The 17,995-nt window shown below is 41.2% G+C and overlaps 1 protein-coding gene across 1 annotated transcript in view; it reads right to left on the reverse strand.

Annotated features, from left to right (window-relative positions):
• Cad89D (cadherin 89D) overlaps nt 1-17,995 on the reverse strand; it is a 192,643-nt gene that overhangs the window by 31,431 nt on the left and 143,217 nt on the right. Inside the window, exons 10-12 of the mRNA XM_083142133.1 lie at nt 13,632-14,022; nt 6,087-8,360; nt 5,136-5,272 (exon numbers count right to left, since the gene is read on the reverse strand). Coding sequence (XP_082998259.1) covers nt 5,136-5,272; nt 6,087-8,360; nt 13,632-14,022 — 2,802 coding nt within the window. The remainder of the gene's footprint in view (nt 1-5,135; nt 5,273-6,086; nt 8,361-13,631; nt 14,023-17,995) is intronic.

Here is a 17,995-nt window from a genome sequence, read left to right on the forward strand (position 1 = left end):
TAAATGTAGGTCATTTCTTATAAAGTGTACGTCTCTTCTTCGAGAACTTATAAGTCATTATCTTCCAAGCCCTATTATTAATATTAAAAACCATAGTCAGTCTTTAAGGTAAAGCAAGTCTTGTTGAGCAGCCTTGCGATCTTTCGTGTGCTAAATAGGGTTTAGCACAAAACAAGAGCATTCATCCTAATAGCAGGCCCTGAAGGACCAACTAATGCACTGTCCATACTGAACGAAGCTTTAGAACAGTCTGTAAAACATGTCTGACATCTCTTTTCCTTCTTCTCAATAGCGCACTTCGATTCAGCCATTTACTCCCCAAATGCGTCCTGAATTCCTTCCCCGTATCCTTGAACTACAAGCGCGAAAACGTTGTGAAAGTCCTAGCCGAGCAATGTGCGCAGACTTCGAACCCATTCCCTCTCAGAAGGGGACTTAAAAGCTGCAATTCCTGCCGCTGTTCTCACGCTTCCAAGTGTCGTCTCTAGGTGGCTCTGCTATCGACTTTTATTCGCCTTTAAGTCACCCGGAAAGAAACATATCTTGCTTAGAGACAAAAGCGGAAACTGGGACACGGAAGTGGGTCATCGTACTCCAAGTTACCCTACTGACACAGAAGGATTGGGGCAACCTATTCGAAGTGACGTTTATGCCATCTTCCGTGTGTGATTTATACACGCTGCTCCCCGATAACAGCGAAACGAGGAACGCTTGAAAGCGACGCTGATAAAAGTTGTGCGTAAACAATGAGAAATGCGTCTAGACCTTTGTTTCTAACGCGTAGAATAAACGATAGTAGTACAGTATAATATATAGGGCACAATTCTGATACACTCGTTACAACGTTGTACAAAATTAATTTCAAACGTTTGCAGTTTCGCTAAGAAGAATCAGAAATTAATTACGCAAAGTAATAGAAAATGTACTTAAAACAATCAAATGATTGATTGATTTGGTATTTTAAGTCCACAGTAAGGCTAATCGGGACTGGACCTACATTTTAAAGTGCGATCCGAACCACTATGTGCCTCCACCGAGGATCGAACCCGGGACCCCTATATTACAAGGCTACGACTCTACCACTGCGCCATCGGGGAGGCCCACAATCAAATAATATCCCACTTGGTACTGCATACAGGGTGTATCATAAATAATAGTGCAAACTGATACAGTTGAAAGTACACGATAATTGAAGCAAAAAAAGTCTCAGTAAACATGTGTCTGCAAACGAGCCGTTTTCGAGATAATTACGAATGTGTGGTTACAAGCCGTCACTGATTTTGTAAACACCGAGTGCTTTACTCCTTGCGCGTTCCGAAATTTGCTCTTTGTTTACAAAACAACATTTACGAGAGATGGCCTTGTAACCAAACAGGATGGATACAACCAGTACAGAGAATTGCACATGCTTGTGACCAATTCCGAAATGAACCGGGGTGTTCCAAAGAATTCGAAACTCAATGCGGAATCGCGTACAGCATTGCATCCAGATGGAAGGACGACACTTTGAACACCTCCTGTAACAGGTACGAGTGTACAGTAATTGTAACATGTAACATACTAACGTTTGTTAAAGTAAGTAGAATGTTCAATAAAAGCAATGAGATCTCCAATGACTTTTCTTACTGTATTATTACCATTTTACCAACTAGGACGACGTTTACAAACAATGAAGTCAGTGGCGGCTTGTAACCACACATTCGCAATTATCTCGAAAACTGCTCGTTTGCAGACCCATGTTTACTGAGACTTTTTTGCTTCTATTATCGTGTACTTTCAGCTGTGTCAGTTTGCCCTATTACTTATGACACACCCTGTATAAAGAAACAGGGTAAGGAGATTTTATACAGGGTGATTCAAAAGTGCTTTAACATTTAAAACCTCCTATAAAATGTAAACGAGTACGGCTGACTCATGATAGAACAGGTAAGACCTAGGGTGGGAACCAACTCAAATTTTACTAATTTTAGATAAACCAATATGGCGGACGTCCGCTTGTAACACACCAATATGGTCCCCCTTAGGCCTTACCGGTTTCTATCATGACCGTTTGTACCCAGCCGTTACATTTTATAGGGTGTATTAATGGACTTTGGAATTGTCCTGTACACTGGTCTCTTATTAATTCGAACTTCAAGGTGTTTAAAAAAATCGAATTAACAAAACCCTGCATTATGAAAGGAAATCATTGAAACAAACTACAACAAAAATAATGAACAGTGCGCCTTAACGTAAAAATGGCCGTATTTTATGAGTGGTCCTATAGTACAAAACAATAACAATTCCTCTCATAATAGTAATTAATCTACTAGATATTAGAAAACCTTCTGTTCCCTATAGCTGTCTCTAGATAGCTAACTTCGAATTACACAAATTAAAGTTTCGACAGTTCGAATTAAACATGAATTTTTAACATTGGTTTCAATAGGAATTTCAAGGTAATATACTTCTGTTCGAATTACAGAATAATTCGAATTATCCAAGTTCGAATTAAAGAGAGTACACTGTGAAATATTAATTGTTAGGGTGGAGGTAGACCAGGGGAAACATTTCAACACCAGAGGGTACTGTCGGTATAAATTCCTGCGAGCATTATTTATGTAATACCAGTAAGGCAAAGAAAAAAATAAATCAATTGAGAAAACGTAAATTATTACTAGTGATAAGGCATACATACCTTCGTTTTTGCTGAGGATATGGTAATTTCAAATTTGAACATTATATTGTATTCTTCAGGAATGAAGTTTTCGATAATTTTTAAAAAGTATTATTACCTCTGGTATTACGTCAAACTATAATAATAGGAATTCTTGCTCTTTCTTATTACGTTAGTTGGTGACTTCTTGTAGATTTAGAACCATTAATATACATGTGGTTTGCCGGGTACAATTGGAAATTGGTGGTGGAGAGAGGCCTCTATATTGATTGGAGGTGGTACCGGGTACCCCACAGCGTGCATCGACATTTTAGCAATTTTTGTTCTAAGGAACGGAGCTTCACAGTAGCGCGAAAGGTAATTTTTAGAAATTTTTATAAAAATCTAATCATTTACTTACCTACTAGGATGCCTTTAAAAGGGGCTCTATAGAGAGAAGCTGCTAGCCGGAGCGTAGCGTAGCGTAACGCAGGCGGGGCCGCGGTAGCGGTTTGACACGGCAAACCCATTAACCTAGGGGCGGAGCCCGGAACCGGCGGGAAATTCAGAACCCCAAATTCTTACCAACTTTCTTGGCCTACAGTTGGTTAGTATTAAAGCTTCACTACTTCAGGGGCCTAGCCAAACTCTAGAACTAAATGCAAAGAGCTCCACGCCTGGCCCTCCTAACGTAGAATTCACGTGAAGTTTTCGTTTTAACGATAACACCAAAAAGTTGAGGAAAGTAAAATAAAGTGTTTAAATGTATTTGGGTAGGTTAAGGAAGAAAGTTTTCGGTGTTTCGGAATCGTGAAATAATGCGAACTATGCCATTTTTTCAGAATAAAAACGAATTTTGTACTTTTAACGCGAAATACGTATGCAATAAACTGAGGATAACACTTCTTCCGTTAAAAAAGAACCACCTGAAGTGCTATTAGATCTGTCATTTTTAGTCTATCTGGTGATAGTTCGATTCAAAAGAGATTGTCACGCTTCATAGTTTGGAGCAGACGTGACTGACAGTGTTTAACCTAGTCCTGAAATTCCTGGGGGGATTTTCCCAAAAGGGAAGTTTCGTAGGAACAGTAATTTTTTTTTTCTGAAGAAGCACCTGTTATATTTCGTGGGGGCATGTACGTATGTGTGTACACAAAACGGTATTTTGAGGTCCCAGAAGGATATTTTGGCATTGTTATGGAAATGTGATGTGTATGATTGTGTTCAAAGATTTGGGTGTTGTCATTCAATAAACATTTCATATTTAGCTGCTGCTGAGATGAAATAGTTTTCTAGACAACATTCGTAATTCGCAGCTCTTCGAGGATGTATCCGATTAAAATCGTGTGCAATGGCATGCGAACTTCTCTCCCTAGATGCGTTGACCTCGATGCGTTACTAACGCGCTAAAGACATTTTAATGTTAATTTCTGACACCTCGAAAATGAGCAAATTGGTACAGGAATTCAATCATAACTTTCTACTGGTTGAAGATACGTCAAAAACACCTTCACCATTGCATTTCTCGTGAAATTCTAGCCTGATTTGATATATCATATCACCCCCTTCCCATTTAAAATTCTCAAGTTGAATTCAAGATGGCGGACATCAAGATGGCCGCCGACCGCGCGGGTGGTGTCAATGTGGTTCCCCCTTGGCCTGGAAACGATTGGTCGTGATCATTTCCACGTTGCGCGCTGCAGTAGCAGTATCGGGGGTGTTAAGGGACTTATTGAGCCACCCTGTAGAATAAATTTGGTCATTTCTCACAAAGGTAAGCCATATTGTTTGTCATTAAAACTAAAATTTCTCTCAATTTTCCAGATCGAAAATAATGTGATAATCTTAAGCATAAAAGGAACAGTAAATATGCATGTGAAAATAACACCGAATCGGAGTAAAAAATAACATAGATATTTAGGGGGAAATAAAACCAAAACTTCACGTCCCTACTAATAATGCATATGTTGATAGGTTAGGTCGGCCAAAATAGTTCTGGCGTTTGTCGCAAGCTGAGTGCGCCCCGCACCAGAGCCCTCTGGATCACCTTCGAATCAATTAATTGTGGTGAAACGTGGTATAGAGGGTATACAGACCATTGGGAAAAGAATGCCGACAGAAAAATAAATTAGTGGAAATTTTTACCACCAGGTGGAGCTACTAATTTTGTAGTAGAAATTTAAACATGCAGTGTATAGGTAAGGAGAGCGCTGGCACGTCTGTAATCACGATAACTGCAGTTAATTTAGACGCTTTTTACAGCAACTATATGCACCCTAATGTTCTGGTATTAAATTTACTATATATTTATCACTGAATAAAGGTGACGACGAAGTGTTGAAGAACGCCATACATTTCGGCAACGCATGGCAGGATTACATGCAAGCAGCTGATTGCATCACCCACTCTCCCTTCGCTCGATGAGAGTTGAAATTTCTACGACAGTGACACAGGGTTTTTTTTCAAAGCAGCTATTTTTAAGCTATGAAGAAAGACTTACCTGCAACCGTACTATTTCATATCCGTAATTCGCCGTAGTTGGGATCGCTGCTATGATTGGTCGTCCGTTGATTGTGAATCGAGGAACATTGTCGTTCATGTCCTTTACTTTGATCACCACTTTTACCTCGTTTACATCTGGAAAGAAATTGAAAAAAATGAAACGTATTGGAAATGGTGAAAACTACGCTACATGTCATTAAAGGCTATTCGAACTATGCCGGTTCGTATAACAAATAATGAACATAATAATTTTATATCTACAGCATTATTATCAAAAAATATAAATTAAATATTATTAATTTGCCTTCAAATAGTTATCCTTTTGATGAACCTTTCATTATTTTGTAATGTTTTCCTCTTCAAACGTCCGGGTTCGAATCCCGGCCTGAAATGGATGTTCCTTGTTAGTGTCGCTTCATCAGTTTTATTATATCATCACTCATCCTCATCTTCACGAATACCCAAAAGTGGCAGAAAAGTGAATTAAAATGAACTCAATCAATAATTTTGTTCTTCAAAGACTGTGTAACGAGCCAGTTTTATCCCTATATAAGTGCATTGATTTCATTTTTTTAATCGAATATATATCTACATATTTAAATTTGCAAGTCTGTGCGCCGAATTTAGGATTCCAAATGGAGTATACTTTTATATTTATGTTTATAAGTTTTGCTTCTGCCTAATCTACTCACGTATGTTTCAAATAGTAATAATAAACATGTGAATAGATTTGGTAGGTTAGGTTAGTGCTGACAATATATACGTGCACGTGACGTCATAACAGTCAATGCTGACAACACATCTCCAAGTGGATATACTTCGCGATTAGCCAAAAGTGGCAGAAATGTGTAGGAAAATACACCAAATCAACCAAGTTTATAGACGCTTGTATCCGGAACTCCTTTTGATTATAAAATGACATCGATAGATGTCAGCACTGGTGACTTACCTAGATCGTTCATCCTGTCCATTGATATGGGATACATGATCACAGGTATGCTCCTCCCTCGCTTGCTCCTATTGGCCCTCACTTTCACGGTGTACTCGTTTTGGTTCTCTCTGTCTGGACTCTTCACTAAATACAGGGTGCCTCTTCGAGGATCAACCTGGAACATTTCCGGTCCGTCAGTCTCTATAATGTTGAAGTCCATCGACAACCCTCTGTAGGTGTCGCTGAGGTTCAGTGTGAGCAAAGGCATTGGGACGTCCACGTTCTCCTCAACTGCAACCTCGTAGTAAGGTTCCGGAAACACTCGACCTGCTGAGCCGTCGTCATCATCGTGGACGTCCGTAAGGGTAACCATGACGAGCGCAGATGCGCTCAGACTAGGGTTGCCTAGATCCGAAGCGAGTACAGTAAGGTTGTGGACGCTGCGAGTCTCATAATCTAATCTTCCTAAAGTCTTGATGACTCCGTGCTTTGAGTCTATGAAGAAGTTCTTCTGCTGTGGTGACAGACTGAACAGAAGCACCCCGTTTCCATTCCCAGAATCGTCGGTATCGTTGGCGTACACTTGGGCCACAAAGTCCCCAGGGTAGGCGTTCTCGGGTATCGTAGCGTAGTACACAGGCATGAAGCTCACTTCAGTGTACGCATCCCTGGATCTGTTTCTAGCATGGCTGACTTCAATGATCCTCTCAAAGCCATAGAACGTGGGAGGATTGTCATTGACGTCACGGATCTGAACCTCAACATCCACGCTGGAGTGTAGTTGTGGGTCACCCTCATCCTCTGCTATGACCTTGAACGCGTACAGGCTCTTTGTCTCACGGTCAATGACTCCTGAGACGGTCAGTATCCCCTGGGTCTTAGAGATTATGAACGGTATATCCACATTGTCTGTCTCGATAGAGTACGACACTAAGGCGTTTTCACCGAAATCCTTGTCCACGGCTTCTACCCTACCGACATGGTACATCTCGTACACGCCCTCCGGGAGATCAAAGTTGTACCACTGCCTCTTGAACACTGGAGGGTGGTTGTTGATGTCCTTGACTCGAATCCTGAGGGACATGTTGGACTTCAGACCTCCTGGATCCATGGCTGTGACGTTAAGGAGGAACTCCATCTGTGGTGGCAGAGGTTTGGCAACTGCGACCTCTCCGTTCATCGGATGGATTGAGAAGTACCTGTCTCTACGTGGTGATATGTGCCGCTTTGGTTTGAATGTGCTAGTACCATTCGTTGCTACATAATACTGTTCGGTGTTTATCTTGTACAACAAAGCTGAATTGTCGTTTGCGTCTCTGTCACCTGCAAGAAGACGTATCACTGATGTCCCCACAGCGGTTGTCTCTTCAAGCGTCACTACTTCGTTCACCGTCATGTTTCCTGGGTCCATAGTGTAGACAATGTCTCCACGCAGGGCGGTGTGGGTGGTGTCGTCATCCTCGCCGTCCCTTGTCTCCAGGACAACCATTTGGAGAAACTTGGGAGGATTGTCGTTGACGTCATCAACATGGACGACCAGCTTAGCCTCAGAGCTTAGGTTGCCCTTGTCCCGAGCCACGATCTTCAGATTGTAGATCGCCTTTTCCTCACGATCTATCCCTCGCTCCTTGATGAACAGTTTACCAGTGTGCTGGTCTATGTGGAAGAGCTCACTCCCTTCACCGAACAAGGTGAAGAGAAAGATCGCGTGGTTGCCAGAATCGGCATCTGTCGCTTTGATCAGATGGTCCATAACAACAGGTGTCCCTGGGGGAGAGTTCTCCCTCACGCGACCCTCGTACGAGGAGAACTCGAACAAGGGAGGGTTGTCGTTCTCGTCTTCAACCCTTATGGTCACCTGGTACACCCCTTCACCCTTGATGATCCCTCGACTCTCGGTGATAATGGTCAGCTGATACACCTCTCTCTCCTCACGATCCAACCCTCTCTGGGTGTATATAGTGCCGTCCTCGGACACGGCGAACTTGTCCACAGCATCTTGGTTCACGATGAGGAACTGCAGGGTACCACTCTTCCATCTCATGGCTTCCGCGAGCCTCAACTGCCCCACCAGTGCACCAGGCATGTTCTCCCGCACCCTAAACTCCACAGGGTCATGCTGGCCGCTCGAGCTCCGATCTTCTGGATCTACAATGTGTATAGTGACGTTAGTGATGAGGGTGGTCCGTCCGTCCGTCACAAACGCCTCGAAGTCGTAGATTGGAAGATTGTACCTTGAGAGTTCGTCGACAACGGTGATGGTACCGGAACGCTCCTCCACAGCGAATGGAACTGAAATAAAAAAATATGATGTCCACATAACTATAGTGTGTTTCAAAAATATTGCGCAGTAACATAACCAAACTTGTGATGTACTAATATCAGGACATGCGTACTGTTGAAACCTCTTATTGGAATCAGTACTAATATCAGGACATGTGTACTGTTGAAATCTATTGGAATCAGTACTAATATCAGGACATGTGTACTGTTGAAACCTTTTATTGGAATCCGTATTAATATCAGGACATGTATACTGTTGAAACCTCTTATTGGAATCAGTACTAATATCAGGACATTTGTACTGTTGAAACCTTTTATTGGAATCATTACTAATATCAGGACATGTGTACTGTTGAAACCTTTTATTTGAAATCAGTACTAATATCAGGACATGTGTACTGTTGAAACCTTTTATTGGAATCAGTACTAATATCAGGACATTTGTACTTTTCAAACCTCTTATTGGAATCAGTACTAATATCTAGACATTTGTACTGTTGAAACCTTTTATTGGAATCATTACTAATATCAGGACATGTGTACTGTTGAAACCTCTTATTTGAATCAGTATTAGGACCAGTGTACTGTTGAAACTTCTTATTGGAATCGGTACTAATATCAGGACATGTGTACTCTTGAAACCTCTTATTGGAATCAGTTGTAATATCAGGACATGTGTACTCTTGAAATCTCTTATTGGAATCAGTACTAATATCAGGACATGTGTACTGTTGAAACCTCTTATTGGAATCAGTACTAATATCAGGACATGTGTACTGTTGAAACCTTTTATTGGAATCAGTACTAATATCAGGACATGCGTACTGTTGAAACCTCTTATTGGAATCAGTACTAATATCAGGACATGTGTACTTTTGAAACCTTTTATTGAGATCAGTACTAATATCAGGACATGTGTACTGTTGAAACCTCTTATTGGAATCAGTACTAATATCAGGACCTGTGTACTGTTGAAACTTCTTATTGGAATCGGTACTAATATCAGGACATGTGTACTGTTGAAACCTGTTTCTGGAATCAGTGAAAAACAACCATTCTAGAATTAGTAATTATAACTTCAATATAACTACAAGATAGATTCTTTTTGCATCTGCAACCACTCTCATAATAACAACAATACAGAAACTATTTTCTAAACTCTAATTAAACTAATTAATCGTCAGTAATTTAAATTAAAAACCTCATTCTGTCACTTGTGCAAATGTAAATTTAAAGGTATAAGTACTTACTCTAAAGGAAATTTAAAAGTATGAAAATATCATTTGATTAAGAAGGACATCTAAAATTATGTGGGAGGGGAATCTCCAGATTGATTCAAATTTGAAATGCTTTGTGAACCTCTGGAGATTTAAACACAACTTTGCATTATTGACAAAAAGTAATGTTCAACTTTGTTACTGACAGATAGCATGAACATTACTTTTTGTCAATAACACAAAAGACTGAATGCTGATGTTTACCAATGGTTGAAAGTTTTCTCAAAGGATTTAAAATTACAAAAAGTTTGAACAAACTTTTTATCAATTATTGAAAGTTAGAATAAAGTTTTTTTAAGTTATAGAAAGTTCGAACGAAGATTTTGTCATTTATTGAAAGTTTGAATGCAGGTTTTTGTCAATTATAGAAAGTGTGAAAAAAACCTATACTTGTTCGAGTTACCTAATGTTCGCACAATGGCTGGAAGTGTTAATATACTTATGAAAATGACTATGATTATGGCAGAAATGCATGTACAATTGTACAGTTGCTGACATTTCTGGGTTGTAATGTTCCCACTGGAAGTCAATGAGGTTGTTACAACCCAAATATGTCCGTGACGGTACACATACGTTTTGAAAGATCTTGCGTGAGGGATTGAAGACGACTGTAGCAAAAGATAATGTTCCATAACGGTTTTGGTATACTCCAGAACGATGGAATTTCTAGACGTGACGGAAGATCCATAAGCGCAGCACATTCTACCAAATACATTGGTGAAATTTATGGATGACGTTGGAAGAAGGGTTTGATACGTAACAGCCTAGTGCAGAAATAGTTCCCATCCCATCAACACCTAATTGAAAAATCCTGTTTCTTGATTTCGGCTCCTTCGCACGTCACAGCGTTTATTATATTTGCTTTGAACTTCCTGAGTGATTATTGGTTGCCTGCAAGGTCAGACATATTCCAGAGTGGTGGGAATTTCTCCTTGAGCCTCTTGACTCGTAAGAACATTCGATGGGAAGCAGATCCTGGAGAATCGCATTAGCAACCCCAAATCCATCATTTTTCCTGACAGTAAAGGAGGGAGGGGAATTTCTCACCCATCCTTGAGATGACAAGTTTCCTACATCAGATTCCATCCCGTGATTCTGTGGTCCAGAGCTGCACCAACGTTTTGATACTGTGCTGTGAGCTGCTACAGTCTTCGCACTTTATGTCACAACACTTTTATTTCCTCTGTCTCTTAGGGAGATTTTACACCGAAGCGACACGTGTTGAGTGTTTCATCATTCGAGCACAGGCTTGTGCGGACTCTCATGCCGATACGGTGTGAAACGTTGCTGTTGATTGGCTTGTTTCTAAGAGACACGGTGGCGTTGTCGCCTTGTAATCAAGGGATCCCGGGTTCGATTCCCGGCGGATCCCACTTTAAACTGTAGGTCCAGTCTCGATTAGACTTTCTGTGCAAAAATTGGTCTTAAAACAAAACCTCAATCTAAGCGACACGAACATCTTACACCGAAGCGACAAGCGACAGGCCCGCCTTCAGTCAATACCAAAACATTTACTGCGCAGCCGCGAACAACTGACGATGCGACACGGAGCACTGTATAGAGAAAACGGCTCAGTGGAGCGACACATGCAGCTTGTCGTGTCCCTACAGTTCGAAAGGGTGCATTTATTTATGGTGGTTTGTTTCCAAGTGGCATGCGACAGGCTACAAGCAACACGTGCTTCTTGCAAAGCAACCTTCAGAAATAAATGCAAGTTTACGAACCTAAGCGACACGACAAGCTGTACGGAATGGGCCTCGTTTTCAACACAGTGCATCGTGTCGCCTCGGTCTATTGTTCGCGCATGCGCGGTGAATGGTTTTGCTTTAGACTGAAGCGGCCCCTGTCGGTTGTCGCTTCGGCGTGAGGGAGATTTCACACAGATGCGACACGCGACCCAATTCACAGCATCGTTTCACACCAGAAAGGGGGCCTGCCATGTTAATACCATTTATAGTAGGTATGTTTTGAAATAATCAGAAATCAAATCCGACCAATAACCCTCTCCGTACGATTAGCCCAATTATTGAATTCCAAATTCAAAGCACTTTTCTGCCACTAAAGTAATTATTATTCCTATTATTCATTACACTATACAGGGTGATTCAGAATTCCTTTTACACACTTATAGGTGTTGTAGAGAAGACTTAGTAGATCAAGTTTTGATAAGGAACCCATGTCCGGAAACGTACCGTTTTGGTACTACACAGATGACAAGATCACATAATTTCACATCTTCCGCTTCACGGTAGGTAACCCACATTGACGGAGGGCAACGTCTTCAGTCACCTGATGTGATGTGTGCTGCTTCCAACGCCTTCTGCTTACAATCCGGTGTGCTTCCACCTTCAGTTGCGAAGACAGTACAGTATGGTTGAATACACGTTTGCCGAGAACCCCGACATGTTGTTAATTTACGGCGAATGATAGAGCTGGCAACGTCTGTATGAAGAGCGTTTTCCGCATCTTGTCACTTCATCACATACCATTCTTGCCCGATTAGATGATGATGGAGATGTGAAATGATGTGATCTTGTCATCTGTGTAGTACCAAAACGGTATTTTTCCGGATATGGTTTCCTTATCAAAACTTGATCTACTCAGTCCCCTCTACAACCCCTAGAAGTGTGTAATAAGAATTCTGAATCACCCTGTATATAATATAATCATTTGGTCCTTTCGTAGATGAGTGGGTCTAAATATGGGCGAAGGTTTAAATATGGGTTTTGGAGTTATCAGTGCTCCCGTGTGCTGCAGCCTGGCAGAGGCTATTGGAACTGGTTATCTGTCAAGGACAAAGGTTGCGGCGCCAATTCGCAAGAGAAAGTGGTGGTTAGTTTCGGCCTTGGACGCTGTTATAGAATTTCGACCTCCGAAAACTTTTTGCAGGTATGTTTTAACTCAGCGTTTTCTGAATTCTCGTCTGCTTTGCATATTAGCGGTACATAAAACAAATGTGGGCTTTTTTAATGCCATGATTTGTTTCTGAAATATGTACCAATGAGAGCGAAAATAAATTGAAGAAGAAAAATAGCGTGATGGTCTAAATATGGGCTATGACATGAGGTCTAATATTGAGATCACATTTTCAACAATTACTTGGATGTTTTCAATTTCCATTTTTCCCATTCCGAGTGATTTTCAAAACAACAGATTATTCATAAGTATGAATTTTATAATGTTTTAACAATAAATGACTGTTATCTTTAAATTTTAATTGCTTTTTGTGATATTGCCACTAGCAGCCCATATTTAGACCGCAATTTTGAAATACATCATTTTACCAAAAAATTGATACCTTCTATACTTTAGCATGCTATTACATTTAAATATATATTTCATAGATATGTATTTTAAAGGCAGGTGCTTGATATATTCATTTTTTTCCTCTGAAAATGACAACATAAAAAGGGGGGCCCATATTTAGACCTTTTCTTCTACTAAAACAAGTACAACATTAGGAGATAGAAACCAATCTGGCTTCCGCCCAACGGTATAACAAGACGTACAAGACTGCGTTCGATTGGTGAAATCCTTAAGCGACACGTGTCTCCTGTCGCTGCCGCATTCGGTGTGAAATCTTCCTTAGTATTCTCATTAGTTTCTTTGCACAACGCGTTCCTCCAATCAATGAATTTATATAGATTCCTGAACTTGAAGATTAATGCCTTACATTACTGCGCATCAGAGAACTAGAGACCATTGACAATAAAATTTGGAACGAAAGAGCAGTTTCAAAGTTTGCCAAAATATCAAGTTTCCTCGACGTAGAATACTAAATCATTTAATCCTGCTACAAACACTGGGTGCAAAAGTTTAAAAGGAGAAAGGGTTATGTAGCGAGATACTGAGAACACTAAAGAATGACATACATAAGAGATAGCGTGGAAGTAAATATGTCCATAAATTCACATCAATGTTCATGGTTAAGCTTTGAAAAGTTGCGTGAGGTAATGTCGGCTCATAGATTGTTACGTTACCCTCCCCCACAAAAGACACTCACCTCCATGCCTGTAGCTGTGTAGGAGATCGTAAACCACATGTTTCTTGTCCATATCCTTCACCCTTATCTGCCCCACGCTGGTGCTCACCCCCACGTTGGCCCCTACCCAGAACTCATAAGGGGCACCTATGAAATCCGGTACGGGGTCTCCCCCCCTGAGAACGTCAATCTGGACGACGGCCAAAGAAAATCGACGCTCGCTGGGATTGGCCGGTTGATCCGATGCTTCCACGAATAGCGTGTATCGCTCCTTCTTCAACGGGCTGTCCAGCACCAGGATGTGTCCGGTCTTTGCCTCGATGGTGAAAGGGTTAGCGTTGCTCGTGTTGGTCTTCTGGAAATCGTAGAACACTTTTCCGTTACGTCCTAGGTCGGGATCTACTGCCACCACCTGCAATGGAAGAACAGCCAATGGTGAATTAGTTTGTTTTATGTCGCTTTTCTTCTACTGTTGACTAATCGGGACGATGAGGATGAATGGCTATAGCCTGTGCTGGATACCTCTGGAGCAAGGCCGCGCATGGCGACAGAGAAGGGGTGGAAATCGAGTGGGCAGAGCGAAGCAGTGCACGCTGCTAGGAAGGGTGTTATAGTCCACGCGCTTACTTAGTTAACGTCGAAGAACTGAAGAAAGCCGCCGCCACAAAAGTGGGTGGATATAAATAGCGGGCGAGTTGTTTTCGTCCAATCACACTCAACCTTCAGTCAATGAGATAGCTGTCATTCTGCTCGTCTACTCCACGTGGAGTCTCAGTCACATGACTGCGGATACGCTGTTGCCGTACTTTGAAACTTCAATGTGGAGACCGTGGGAAGAGTGGCGTAGAGTAGATGTGTGGCAACACTGTGCGTTGAATGTGATTGTTGCAGCTGGTGGGCGCGCTCCGTGGACTTCAAAGCCAGGCGGTCGTTAACGTAGCTAGCGCGTCGACTATACTGCAGTCGCTTCCCCCCTCCACGCAATCTCGTTCCATATCACGTGTGCATTGGTGGTGCCGTCTGGCGTCACTACTTGCGCAGAGGCTTGTTTTCGTTCGCTTGCTCCAGAGACACCCTGGACAGAGTATAGTTTATGTCATTTGAGTGATGATATGGTGAAAATAATGAAGTGACGCTCACAAAAAAAGAAAATCATCCACGTCGGGATTCGAACCCGTGGCCCCTGGCGTGGCAGCGCGCTGTGATAACCACTTCCGCGAGGGCATTCTGCCAATAATGTACATGATTCATTTTACGTCGCTTTACTTCTACTCTTGCTTAATCGCGACGATGATGACGAATGGCGATATGATGAAGGGACTGTCACAACAATATAAGGACGACACAGCACAATTCCTACGGGGGATTATCCTTGTTACAGTTCATTGAATGTTTATAGGAAGGGCGCACCGAGAGGGAAGAGGGGTTGGGGGTCAAACCCACTCGAAATAAAAATGCTACTAAAAATAATGACAACTCAATTTCTTGACAGTAGATGGAGCAGAAGTGTGCTGTACACAAGTACGTTGTAATGAGATCTTTCTTAACATGGAAATCAACTTAAGTGGATGTATAAAAAAAAATATTTCTCGGGCTAAAAACCAGGTGAGTTGATATTCCGAGAGAATCTTTTCGAAACGTTCAAGACTTGCTTCTAATTATAATATAGCTTGAAAAGTGCACCAGCTCTCTTTTAAGTTAAAACCAATCTGATTTTGCTGTGCAAGTGATCAACCCTTTATTATCATCACAATTTGGAAGTCAAATTCATTAATATTGAATCCAGAGGTTAGGTATTTCTTTAATTTCTCAGCTTATTTTGAGAAGCAGTATCATAATCAGGACACTTATTGAAAAGTTGGTGTCTTATGTAACACGACGCGAAAATAGGTTGCCTAGAGCCTAAAACCTGGTCTCCAAACTTAACAACGTAAGCATTATAAGAATTGTAATTGTAAAAATAATGTATGTTGGTTGGTTTTTTATTTTTTTGTTTTGATTTGGTGTTTTAAGTTAACTTTGTGCACAGTAAAGCTAATCGGGACTGGACCTACAGTTTATAGTGGGATTCGAACCACCATGTGCCTCCACCGGGTATCGAACCCGGGACCTCTAGAATACAAGGCAACGACGGTATGTTGGTTGTGTAGGATGGTTAATTTGGTGATAGCAGCATGTTTTAGCAATCAATGTCTGTGACTTCAGACAAACCCTTTATTGCAGGGAAAGAAACATGGACGTCCGGAAAGGGGGGGGGGGTGCAAGGGGGACCCACGGCCCGCCCCTCTAGAAAATGGACGTCCACTTAAAAAATTATATTTCACACATAATTTCATTTCGTTCACAGTAGGTACAAGCGTCGTCCCCTTGTAATCACGGGGTCCCGGGTACGATTCCCGGTGGAGGCACATAGTGGTTCGGATCCCACTTTAAACTGTAGGTCCAGTCCCGATTAGCCTTACTGTGCATAAAGTGGACTTAAAACATAAACTCAATCAGTCACAGTAATTTATGTTAATTATTATAAATGCTTTGAAAGAACATGATAATTTCAGACTGAAATAGTATTTTTGAGGGGAGGGGAATATGCCTCCTTTCCCCTCCCTGGAAAAAATCCAGCGGACGTTCATGGCAAGGAAGTATCGTGCAAGGTAATTGATCAGCAGGGATGTGCCGATGGGAAAAATTGGGAAGAGGCAACCATGAATACAGTATTTCTTTTCGCTTTACTCTGATAATTTTACTATTCCTGGCAATCCTGATAAATTTGCAAAATAAACTTTTCGCTCGCATTTGCCAGCAAATCAGCCGTAGAAAGTAACAAATCGGACGTAATAGGAGCAGATTATCCCGAGGGCAACAGATTGGCCGAAAATCCCCGTCTGCCACCCGGAAGAACAGAAGTTCGAGGTTTCTCGAAAGTTTCCGGGTTTTTTTAAACCGCTTCTGACTTCCGGGTTCGGGTACAAGTTGAACGAACTAGGATCCGGGGATATTCCGGGACTAGACTCTGCGAAACGTGGGATCTCTAAAGGCAAATTATCATAAAATGCAAACGAGACGTTTTGAGATTAAGGAAATGGGGAACTTTCACCTCTACGTCGAAACGATCAACGAAATACAATTTGCTACAGAAACAGTTATAATTTCTTGCAGATGATATTATTTTCTCTGTCTGCATGCGAATCAGTTTGACTGATTTGACTAATTTTACTTCGTTTTTCTGCCACTTTTCCTAATCGCGAAGATGAGGATGAGTTGTGACAAGATGAAATGAAGGGACAACCACACACCTATATGAAAGACACAATACAAACCCCCCTGAAGATTATACTGGCCTTTGAGTCCAGAGCAGTGATATGCCGTACACTATAAGTTTACGTCTACATGCGTTGTCTACACGTAATCTACGTGTAGATTACATTGGGTTGTAGTTTACATAGACTACGTAGACAATATAAAGTGCATTAAAATTAATTTTCAAGGCTTTCATGAAGGGAAAGTGACATTTTCAACTATATTGGTTCCTAATGAACTTAAAAGAATCTAATTTACAACAAAATTTCTCTTCTCTTCTATCGTCAACTATGGAAGAAGATAAATAGTATGCAAGAGAAACAACAGATGGCAGTCGTAAGGCAACATTAGTCTTTTTCCCATAAAATACTAGAATATTTCCTATGTTAGGTTTGTTCCTGGGTGAGAAATTGTTCGAATTTCGAAGGGAGCGTATGAAATGTTCTCCTCACACATCAGCAACTGATATGCAGTATAATTTTGTTTTAATTCTACGGCGCTCTTTGCTAAGTTATCACCTTTCGCCATGTTGTTTGCATAGATTACGTAATCTACGTGTATAAAATAGTCTACGTGTAGAATGTAGACTATCGTTGTTTACACGTAAACGCACGTCACTGGTCCAGAGCCTATAGCTGGTCTGCAGGATGCAGTCCAGGGTGTACTACATGGAAGGGGCTACCCTTATACCCCTCCATATGTGATTCATATTTTGAATCTCCGCCACATAAAATAAGAGCTAAACACATAAATATTTCCCTATTTTCACTGCTTGGAAATTCACTATCCGTCTGGGATTCTAACTGTAAGTGTACTCTGTCCGGGAATCTGTGAAGGAAGCGGACGAAGACAAGTCCTCTGCGGAATTAGTGACTCCAGAGGGCACCACCAATGAACACGCGAGAGGCGTGATACGCACCCACTTAATTTATCAATTTCAGTGTTTAATATGTTAAATGTCTATGACGTCATAATTTGATTTGTTAAATTTGGTAGTCTGTTACAATGGTTATGGACTAACCTTAATACATTTGGGTGTGGGTTGCTAGGTAAGATATATTATGAATTCTGATGGTTGATGTAAATGA

This window comes from Lepisma saccharinum, chromosome 20 (genome assembly GCF_977018435.1).
Source record: "Lepisma saccharinum chromosome 20, izLepSacc3.1, whole genome shotgun sequence".
NCBI lineage: Eukaryota > Metazoa > Arthropoda > Insecta > Zygentoma > Lepismatidae > Lepisma > Lepisma saccharinum.